Source organism: Rhinoderma darwinii, chromosome 5 (assembly GCF_050947455.1).
Source record: "Rhinoderma darwinii isolate aRhiDar2 chromosome 5, aRhiDar2.hap1, whole genome shotgun sequence".
NCBI lineage: Eukaryota > Metazoa > Chordata > Amphibia > Anura > Rhinodermatidae > Rhinoderma > Rhinoderma darwinii.
This window is the reverse complement of record NC_134691.1, coordinates 188,066,420-188,077,778: the sequence shown is the minus strand read 5'-3', so window position 1 is coordinate 188,077,778 and position 11,359 is coordinate 188,066,420. Positions and strand designations below refer to the sequence as shown.

The window sequence follows — 11,359 nt, the reverse complement described above, 5'->3', positions numbered from 1 at the left end:
CTTGCGGCCGAAATTCGTTCCGTCCATTACGGACGTAACATGGTCGTGTGAACCCAGCCTAATAGTTCAGACTTTTACAGACGCTGCGATAACAGTTATGTTAATTTTTATTTATTTTTTTACATATCTTTTGGGGGGAAAATGGGAAAATACTTATTTTATTTAACTTTTAATATTTTTTTATGTATTAAAAAAAATTAACTGTTTAACTCTTATTAGTCTCCCTTTTTATTAGTGGACTTGAACCAGCGGTCGTTGGATCGCTTGCTCGATATACTGCAATACTAATTAGCTATCCACAGGATAGGTGATTATTTTCTGATCGCTAACCCCCAGATCCTCCACTCTTCACCAGCAGCAGTGATGGGAAGCTTAATGGAGTGTCTGAGAATGATCGAAACATCTGAGAACTATACTCTGCTGTTTCTGTCATTCCAGTAGACTCTTAATGGAGCAGCACCCTGCATGTTTGACCGCTGCTCCATTCAATGTTCTCCTCACTTTGGTAGAGCAATGTGGAAGAAACGGGGGGGATGGGGCACCTCGTTCTTGCAATCGATGGGGGATCCATTGGTGGGGTCCCCAGCGATCAGACAATCCTCCCCTGTCCTGTTTATTGGTGATTCATTTTTGATAATGGGAAAACCCCTTTAAGCCTCTCCCTCAATATGTTCCTTTGAGTGCGGTCAGCGAAAATTTTTGAACACAACATATAAAGTGCACTTCATATGCTGACACTGTAATATTCATTTGTATGTAAACCCTTTAAGTCATTTGTAAGGAACTATTACATAGTGACTGTTTTTCTGGTTTCAGACAACCTCAGATTTAAATGACGACAAAAATCAGGAGAAAGGCAAATTGACAATTGCTGGCCCTTTGGAGAGCTTACTTCAACAAGCAGGTATCAAATATTAGATTTTTGTTTCAGGAAATGTACTATATACAATTTCCAAAGTGTTCTGCTAAACTGCACCATACACAATGGAGCAAAATTAGTGTCATTAGATGTTTAATTTTCTGCATGCTACATAATATATTGGCCCTGGAGAACTGGGTGTAACTCAAGCCTTTAAGGCTATGTAAACCTTTGGAGACAAACTTTAAAAAAACAAAAACTATTTTTGAAAATCTTTTGAATTGTTTTTTTATTAAAAATTAGTTTTGCTTTTTGAGAAACCGCTTCTTTTGTATACTTTATACCTAGAAGCTGTATCTTGCGGTCAAACCAAGTCCGTCAGGTCATCGGGACTGACGGCTTTGGTGACCCCTCGCATTATTCCGCTATTATCGGTCTCATCGAAGTTCATAAAACAGCTTTCACCGAAGCATTCAGTCCCGCTGACCTGACAGACTCCTCTTTAATCCCTTCCCGAAATCCGTTGAATATATACGGCGCTGTCGGGAGGTGCTCCCCGCAAAGCGCCTTATAGGTACTGTGCAGCAGGAAGTGGTCACCGGTGCGAATTGCACCGTGACATAGTAAAGGTGGCTGCTTTCCCTGACAGCAGGCCATCTTTACTACTTGCCCTGGGTGCCGTTTTGGCCCCCCCGCATTGGAGATTGCTGCTATTGGTCGGTCAATTCTGACCGGCCAATCGCGGGCATTTTTGTTAAAACTGTGCCCTGGAGTCACAGGGCACAGTTAGACAGTGGTGATTGGTGCTGTCTAAGAGAACACCCATCACCACCAATGTCATCTAGGGAGTTGGCAGTGATGCCACCTCTAGGAGCGCTCTGATTGGTCGGTCTGTAATGACCGACCAATCAGAGCAACGGCGGGTGTTTTGAACACCGAGACCGCTCTGCATGCCGCCATTCCAGTTTGAGGCGGCATGCAGAGCGGTTGAGATACTATCTGTGCGGTCCTGCTGGGATTTGTAGTGCCGATCACTACAGTGTGTAAAATAAGAGCCTTTTTTGCAGCTTCTGTCTGATAACCATCAGTCTTCTCTTTGTTTTTGTTTTGTTTTTTTGGCCCTTTCCCTGTCCTTGGTCCTATCCGTCCCAAACCACCCCCTCCCTGTCCGAGTTCTATGCCCACTGAATGCTGATTAGTGACCACCATTACTGATCAGCACCTGTACAAAATTTTGGGATTTTTTATCTTTATTTTATTTGAACAGTCTCCCTGTGGCCATGAAGTGCTGGTTAGTGACCACCATCACTGATCAGCATCCGTGTTTTGTTTTTCCACAGGTACTTTCTTGGTACCTTTTTTCACCCACACCAAATACCTGTGTCTCCTGCGACCGCTGATGAGTGATAGGCATTTGTGCTCCATTTTTGGTCTAGGAATTATTTATTTTTTTCCAATTACAAATTTGCACCATTTACCTGTGTGCAACTTGCGGCCACAGACTGCTGATTAGTTATCAGCATCTGTGGTAATTTTTTTTAGGTCTTTTCTTTCACCCGCACCTTTTCATAGTGTGCGTCCTGCACTGCGTGCTGATCAATGACGCACATCACTGATCAGCATATTTTCTGGCGCAGGTTTTTTTTTCTAAAACCGTATAACATTTAAAGTATAATAGTAGTTAGGTGTAGCTAGTAGGTAGAGAGTTAGGGGAGCATACACCATCCTTAGAAATGTTAATTTAGTTTTAGATCTAGATAGATATATCTAGAAAATTTCTTCTGCAGTTTTAGTATAAATTTACCGTAGTTCAGTTAGGCCTCATTCACACGACAGGGTCCGAGTGTCGGCCGATAAAAACGGCCGTTTTGCATCCGTTCTGATTCCGTTCTGGGCCATGTTGCCGTTTTTTGACCTGTTTTGCATCCGTTTTTTTCCCCTGTCCATTTTAAAATTGGATGAATTTCATTTAAATTTGTTGCCACACACAGCCTTCTGTAGATAATGCCACCCAGCCCCCTGGAAGGTAATGCCACCCAGCCCCCTGGAAGGTAATGCCACCCAGCCCCCTGGAAGGTAATGCCACCCAGCCCCCCCTTCCAGGAGAAGTCACTGACTTCAATGTCCATATATGGACAGTGTAGTAACTGAGTTTTCCTGGAGAGAAATTCCCGGCCACAGGTCGGGAATTCCGCTTCAGAAGTCCGGCCACAGGTCGGGAATTCCGCTTCAGAAGTGAGTGACGTCACTGTGTCCATATATGGACAGTGTAGTCACTCACTGCTCCTGTAGCGGAATCCCCGGCCACCGGGTCTGGGATTCCGCTTCAGAAGTGAGTGACGTCGCTGTGTCCATATATGGACAGTGTAGTCACTCACTTCTCCTGTAGCGGAATCCCCAGCCACGGGGTCAGGGATTCCGCTTCAGAAGTGAGTGACGTCGCTGTGTCCATATATGGACTCTTACAGGGAGCAAAAAAGACCCTCCTCCTCACATGCACTCTGCACTAGAAGGAGGAGGGGAGAGACCGCGAGTGACGGAATACATGGCCATCACTCGGGACACATTCCGGTGATGGCCATGAATTACCTGGCCCCATAGACTTCTATGGGAGCCGGGCGGTTGGGTAAACGCCCGAAAATAGGGCATGTCCCATTTTTTCACGGCCAGGTTTCCCGAGCCATCAAAAAATCGGTTGTGTGAATAGCCCCATTAGGGGTCTATTGTTCCTAATGCAGACGTGTGACGGCCGATTTATGAACGGCCGTCACCCAGCCGGGAAACCCTGTCGTGTGAATAAGGGCTTAGACTACAGGGTTTTTTTTTTTAGTAATAGCTAGTGTCAGTTACCGATGGACGTTCAGTTGTTTTTTTTAACAGTTTTTTTTTTTTTAAATTCTATTCTTTTTCTTTTATTTTCATTTTTCTTTTCTTCTCCTCCTTTTTTTTAAAATTCTTATCTTCTAATTTCTGTTCACTATACACGTGTAAAAATACTACACACACACACACCCTGTGTTTGTGTAAAAATAAAAGTTGATTACACATGTTAAAACACCACACAACCCCCTGTACTAAATCAAAATGTCTCAATCGTCCAGAAGGATGTATTCAGTCGAGGAGGCATACGCCATCATTGCCTCTGACACTGATACGGCCAGCGAGGGAGACGAGGAATATGCCCCACTCCTTTTAGTTTCCTCCTCTTCCACCTCCTCCAGTGATGAGGAACCCCCTGAAAGGCGATGCAGGAGAGTAGCTGAGGCAACCCCAATGATTGATCCCGTGTGGACGCCACCCCTCAAATTATGAGCCTCAAATTCCTGATTTTATAGGCAGCTCAGGAATTCAGTTTGAGACTGAAGGCCTCACAGAAATTAACTTTTTCAAGGTATTTTTCTCTGAGGAGTTTGTTAATTTAATGGTTACCCAGACTAATTTGTAAGCCCAACAATTTTTAACCCAAAACCCCACTTCATCATTTGTTAGGTGGACCCCTGTAGATGCAGTGGAGATCACATTTTTGGGCCTTGTGCTGCATATGGGACTATTGAGGAAGCCAGAGGTTAGGCAATACTGGTGTGCGGATATTTTGTACAACACCCCAATTTACCGCATGGCCATGTCCCGGACTCGCTTTGAAGCGATTTTAAAATTCTTGCATTATAATGATAATGCACAGTGTCAAATGTGGAATCATCCTGGTGCAGGCAGTCTATTTAAAATCAGGCTAGTCATTAATCTTTTCAGCACCAAATTTTCACAAGTGTTCACCCCCAATAAATCTATTTCCATAGACGAGTCCCATGTTCATTTTAAGGGGAGGCTTAAATTCCGCCAATACCTGCCCAATTAGAGGGCAAGGTATGGAATTATATTGTACAAACTGTGAGAGTACATCTGGGTATACACACAGGTTTAGGGTTTACGAAGGGAAGGACTCTATTTTTGAACCCCAATAATGCCCCCCCCCTGTCCTGGGAGTTAGTGGGGAAAGTAGTGTGGGATTTAATACACCTATTGCTGGACAAGGGTGATCACCTTTTACGTGGATAACTTCTATATCAGCATCCCACTATTTAGTTGCCTTTCCGCCAGAAGTACTGTAGCATGGGCTACTGTGCGCAAAAATCAGAGAGGCTTCCCTAAAACACTGCTTAGCCAAAGCCTCAGAAGGGGTGAAAGCAGGGAACTATGCAGCGAGAACATGCTGTTCGTCAAATAATAAGCACAAGAGGGATGTCCTTATATTGACCACAATTGATGGCAGCAGCAGCACCCCTGAACGAGGTACCACCATAGTGACCCACAAGCCAAATTGCATCCTGGGCTTCAATAAGTACATGGGCGGGGTTGATCTCTATGATCAAGTACTGAAGCATTATAGTGCCCTACGGAAAACAAAGATATGGTCAAAAAAACTGGCCGTGCACGTTGTACAGATGGCAATGTAGAACGCTTACGTGCTATCCCGATGTGCAGGCCGGATAGGGACATTCCTTAAAGAGGCTCTGTCACCAGATTTTGCAACCCCTATCTGCTATTGCAGCAGATAGGAGCTGCAATGTAGATTACAGTAACGTTTTTATTTTTAAAAAACGAGCATTTTTGGCCAAGTTATGACCATTTTCGTATTTATGCAAATGAGGCTTGCAAAAGTACAACTGGGCGTGTTGAAAAGTAAAAGTACAACTGGGCGTGTATTATGTGCGTACATCGGGGCGTGTTTACTACTTTTACGAGCTGGGCATTGTGTATAGAAGTATCATCCACCTCTCTTCACAACGCCCAGCTTCTGGCAGTGCAGACACAGCGTGTTCTCCAGAGATCACGCTGTGACGTCACTCACAGGTCCTGCATCGTGTCAGGACACATCGGCACCAGAGGCTACAGATGATTCTGCAGCAGCATCGGCGTTTGCAGGTAAGTCGATGTAGCTACTTACCTGCAAATGCTGATGCTGCTGCAGAATCAACTGTAGCCTCTGGTGCCGACACGATGCAGGACCTGTGAGTGACGTCACAGATCTGCACTACCAGAAGCTGGGCGTTCTGAAGAGAAGTGGATGATACTTCTCATCAGAAAGCCCAGCTAGTAAAAGTAGTAAACACGCCCCGATGTACACACATAATACACGCCCAGTTGTACTTTTACTTTTCAACACGCCCAGTTGTACTTTTGCAAGCCTCATTTGCATAAATACGAAAATGGTCATAACTTGGCCAAAAATGCTCGTTTTTTAAAAATAAAAACGTTACTGTAATCTACATTGCAGCGCCTATCTGCTGCAATAGCAGATAAGGGCTGCAAAATCTGGTGACAGAGCCTCTTTAACTATCAAAAGGTGGTGATGAAGGCACTGCTATTTGGAAACCAGGCAGGGGAGGGCCCAAACACATCTGGTAGCGATGGTCCACGTATTGTACCAGGTCAACGTTTCCCCAATGAAGTGCCCCAAATTGCAAAGAAGGTAAGGACACAAAAAAGGCGCAGAGTGTGTTCCAAAAGGGGAGTTAGAAAATACACTATTTACCACTGTGAAACCTGCCCCGAAAAGCCAGGCCTGTGTATCAAGAATTGCTTCAAAGAGTACCATACATCCATAAATTAGTCATTTCATGCTTCATTAAACCCTTTATTATACCAAAAGCAACATTGCGTCCACACACATATCCAGCTAAATCCTAGCTTCAAAAGTCAAAAGGTGCTTCTGAGCTCTGTAGTGTGTCCAAACAGCCGTTTATGACCACATATGGGGTATTGTGTTACTAGGGAGAAATTGCTTTACAAATGTTGCGGTGCTTTTTCTCCTTTAGGCCTCATGCACACGACCGTATTTTTTCCCACCCGTAAATACTGGCGTAAATACGGGTCCGGTGTCACACGTATTCCGCCCGTTTTGCACCAGTATTTACGAACCCGTGCTCGTAAATATGGGTCCGGTGTCACACGTATTCCACCCGTATTTACGAGCACGTTTTTGGCGGCAAAATAGCACTGCACTAATCGGCAGCCCCTTCTCTCTATCAGTGCAGGATAGAGAGAAGGGACAGCCTTTTCTGTAATAAAAGTTAAAGAAATTCATACTTACCCGGCCGTTGTCTTGGTGACGCGTCCCTCTCTTCACATCCAGCCCGACATCCCTGGATGACGCGGCAGTCCATGTGACCGCTGCAGCCTGTGATTGACCTGTGATTGGCTGCAGCGATCACATGGCCTGAAACGTCATCCAGGACGTCGGGCCGGATGTCGAGAGGGACGCGTCACCAAGGCAACGGGCGGGAGACCGGACTGGAGGAAGCAGGAAGTTGCCGGTAAGTATGAACGTCTTTTATTTTTATTTTTTACAGGTTTATACTGATCGGTAGTCACTGTCCAGGGTGCTGAAAGAGTTACTGCCGATCAGTTAACTCTTTCAGCTCCCTGGACAGTGACTATTTACTGACGTCGCTTAGCAACGCTGCCGTAATGACGGGTGCACACATGTAGCCACCCGTCATTACGAGAGCTCCATAGACTTCTATGGACTGTCCGTGCCGTTATTACGGCCAGAAATAGGACATGTTCTATCTTTTTTAACGGAACGGGCACCTTCCCGTGAGAAAACGGGAAGGCACCCGTCGCCAATAGAAGTCTATGAGCCCGTTATTACGAGTCGTGATTACGACCCGTAATAACGGGAGTTTTTACGGTCGTGTGCATGAGGCCTAAGTCCTTGTGGAAATGAGAAAAATTAGCTAAACCTAAATTTTCTTTGAAAAAAATTAGATTTTCATCTTCACAACCTACTTCCAATAAATTCTGCAAAAAACTGTGGGGTCAAAAATGCTCAACACCCCTAGATAATTTCCTTAAGGGGTGTAGTTTCCAAAATGGGGTCACTTTTTGGGGGGTTTCCACTGTTTTGGCCCCTCAGGGGCTATGCAAATACAACATGGCCTCCGCAAACTATTCCTGCTAAATTTGAGTTCCAACAGCCAAATGGCGCTCTTTTCCTTCTAAGCCCTGCCGTGTGTCCAAACAGCAGTTTATGACCACTTGTGGGGTATTGTTTTCCTCGGGAGAATTTGCTTTACAAATGTCGTGGAGCTTTTTCTCCTTTAGTCCTCGTGGAAATGAGAAAAAAATAGCTAAACCTACATTTTCTTTGAAAAAAAATTTCAATTTTCATTTTCACGGCCTACTTCCAATGAATTTCTGCAAAAAAAAAAAAAAAGAGTTTGTAAATTTCACCTCTACTTTGCTTTAATTCCTGTGAAACGTCTAAAGGGTTAATAAACTTTCTAAATGCTGTTTTGAATACTTTGAGAGGTGCAGTTTTTAAAATGAAGTGTCTTGTGAGGTTTGTTTTGTTTAGGCCCCTCAAAACCACTTCACAACTGAACTGGCCCCTGTAAAAATAGCCTCTTTAAATTTTCTAGAAATGTGAGATATTGCTGCTAAAGTTCTAAGCCTTTTAATGTCCTAGAAAAAAAAAAGGCTGTTCACAAAACTATGCCAATCTAAAGTAGACATATGGGGGATGTTAATTAGCAACAATTTTGTGTGATATAACTGCCTGTCTTACAAGCAGATACATTTAAATTGATAAAAATTCAAATTTTTGCAATTTTTTACAAAATTTGGGTGTTTTTCACAATTAAATACTGAATATATCAACCAAATTTTACCACTAACTTAAAGTACAATGTCTCACAAGAAAACAGTCTCAGAATAGCTTGGATAGGTAAAAGCATTCCAAAGTTATTACCTCATAGAGTGAAACATGTCAGATTTGAACAATGAGGCTCTGTCAGGAAGGTCAAAAGTGGCCAAAGCAGAGAGGAAATTAAACGCATGGAGGACCTCCCTTCTCAGTTGACTGATCGACATGACATTTTCTCCAAAACATGGTACCACTGGATTGTCTATCAAGACACCCAAGAATATAGGACCATCATGGCCATCTGAACAGAGATTTATGACATTCTGAGTTGTGATGTAGATCTAACTACAATAACCCCATCCTCCTTCCCCTCCATAATTTTATTTATTTTTGTTATTTTTTTCCCCTCCTTCTTTCTTTCTTTGATTCTGATTGCCGAATTCTGTTCGTTGTTTGATGTAATATCTTGGACCTGCGTGTCCTTTATTTGGCATATGTTATTCTTTTTGTCCCGCCCCGTTTTTCTTTTTGTACCCCTTAATGACCAGGCCATTTTGCCCGTTAATGACCAAAGATTATTTTTTGTTTTTTCACGGTCGCATTCCAAGAGTCGTAACTTTTTTTTTTTATTCCGTCGAAGTAGCTGTATAAGGGCTTGTTTTTTGCGGGACGAGTTGTATATAATAAGTTGCTTATGATATATCGATTAACTTTTATTAACTTTATTTTAGGAGAGAATTGAAAATAAGCAGCTATTCCAGCGTTGATTTTCACGTTATACATTTACGCCGTTTACTATGCAGCGTAAATAACATGTTAACTTTATTCTATGGGTCGGCACGATTAAGGGGATACCAAATATGTAAAGGTTTTATGGTTTCCTACGTTTGCGCAATAAAAACCCTTTTAGAAAAATATTATTTGGAAGGCGGCAATGCAAAAATAAGAGCCGTAACAGTTTTTTATTTTTATGTCAATGTGGCCGTATGTGGGCTTGATTTTTGCGGGCCAAAGTGTAGTTTTCATTAGTACTATTTTGGGGTACATAGGACTTATAGATTAACTTTTATTACATTTTTTATGGGGGGAATGGGAGAAAAGAGTTCTGCGATTTTTTTTTTTTTTTGATTTTTTTTTGGGACGCCGTTCATCCGACGGTTTAAATAATGTGTTCATTTTATTAAGTCGTTACAATCGCGGGGATACCGTGTACGTGTTATTTGTTTTGACACTTTTACTAAATAAAACCACATTTTTGGGAAAAAAGTTATATTTTATTTTGCCAAATTTTTTTTTTTTCACAAACTTTTTATTTATCTGATTTACTTTTTTTTTTTTTACTCCTACTAGGGGACTTCACTATTCGATCTGCTGATATACTTAGTATACCAAAGCATTATTGCCTGTCAGTGTATAACTGACAGGCAATCTATTAGGCCATGCCTCCCTCCCTCTGTCAAACACATTAGATGTCGCTATCGTATACCAGAGCATTATTGCCTGTCACTGTAAATCTTACAGGCAATCTATTAGGCCATGCCTCCCTCCCTCTGTCAAACACATTAGATGTCGCTATCGTATACCAGAGCATTATTGCCTGTCACTGTAAATCTTACAGGCAATCTATTAGGATTAGAGTTAGATGCTCTGCTCAGGAACTCCAGCTATAGGAAATCCCTGAAGTCACTGACCAAATGTCGGGAGCAGTGCTGGAGTCCCGAGCAAAGCGCTAGCTGATGCTCTGCTTTGGGACTTCAACAATAGGCAATGTGACAGCCCCTTGCGGTCATGCCATTGATAACACGCCGACACGAACAGCACAGGAAGCAAGCCCTCAGTCACGTGGGGCCGTATCGGCACGTCATCGATATTTGAAATGCTCCTGGACTTATGGGAACAATTCACCGGGTTTGAACTGCACCATTTAGTACTGAATTTTGAATTAAAATACAGTAGTAAGTGACTACTTTTTACATAAAAATATTAATGCAATGCAATTTTTGGTCCCCGGATAACCCTTTTAATAGATGAAAACACCTCCTCCTCAGTTACAGGCAGAATTAACTTGTTTGAGATTAAGTCCTTACCGAGATTCTTATCTCTTTCACAATTCTCCAGTGTGGCTTCCATTATCCCTGTTCTCCAACATCTATAAGGATCTTAGATCTTTTATTTGGGCTGGTGGTACTCCTAGAATCGCTCTAGGCACACCACAGTTGCCCACTGGGCAGGTTGGACTTCTCTCCCCCCCTGAATTTATACCTCCACTTGCTTGCCAGTCAACTGGTGTATGTTTGGTGGTGGTTTACCCATAGACACTTTAATCCCTGTACTGAGCTGGAAGCTTCACCTCTCGGTTCCTATAAAGCCCTGGTGAACTCTATAGATAGACAGCCCCCCCCCTCCGGGATACGTACTTAGTCCCAATAAAAACTACTCCGCAGGTCTGGCAAAGATCTTTGTCGCTCTTTGATTTAGAAGAAGATTCCTGATCACCTAGGACACCACTCTGGCATAACCCGCTTCTGACACAGTTGAGGGGCCTCCCTAACCCCAGTGAATGAGCAACCCTGGGTATATTGACCTCGGAGGATGTAGTAGTAGAAGATAAAGTAGCTACTTTTGCACAACTTCGGTCCAAACACCAGATCATGACTCCTCTCAGGTTCCGCTATTTCCAGCTTAGATATGCCCTCTGGTTGCAATTTGCAGGATATAACGTTTAGACTTTGTACGTACCCGGTGGAGGATTTGGTAATGCAGGAGACGTTGGCTAAACCATTATCCACGCTTTATAGGCAGTTGTTAACTGTATATTCTAAAGAAAACTTGATAGAGCCTTGGATCGTTGTTCA

General features: G+C 43.0%; 1 protein-coding gene across 2 annotated transcripts in view; it reads left to right on the top strand.

Moving 5' to 3' along the window:
* Positions 1–11,359, top strand: part of LOC142651752 (uncharacterized) — a 296,323-nt gene that overhangs the window by 245,707 nt on the left and 39,257 nt on the right. For both annotated transcript variants that reach the window (XM_075826806.1, XM_075826805.1), the window contains one exon: positions 817–904. In XM_075826806.1, the coding sequence (XP_075682921.1) occupies positions 817–904 (88 nt within the window). The remainder of the gene's footprint in view (positions 1–816; positions 905–11,359) is intronic.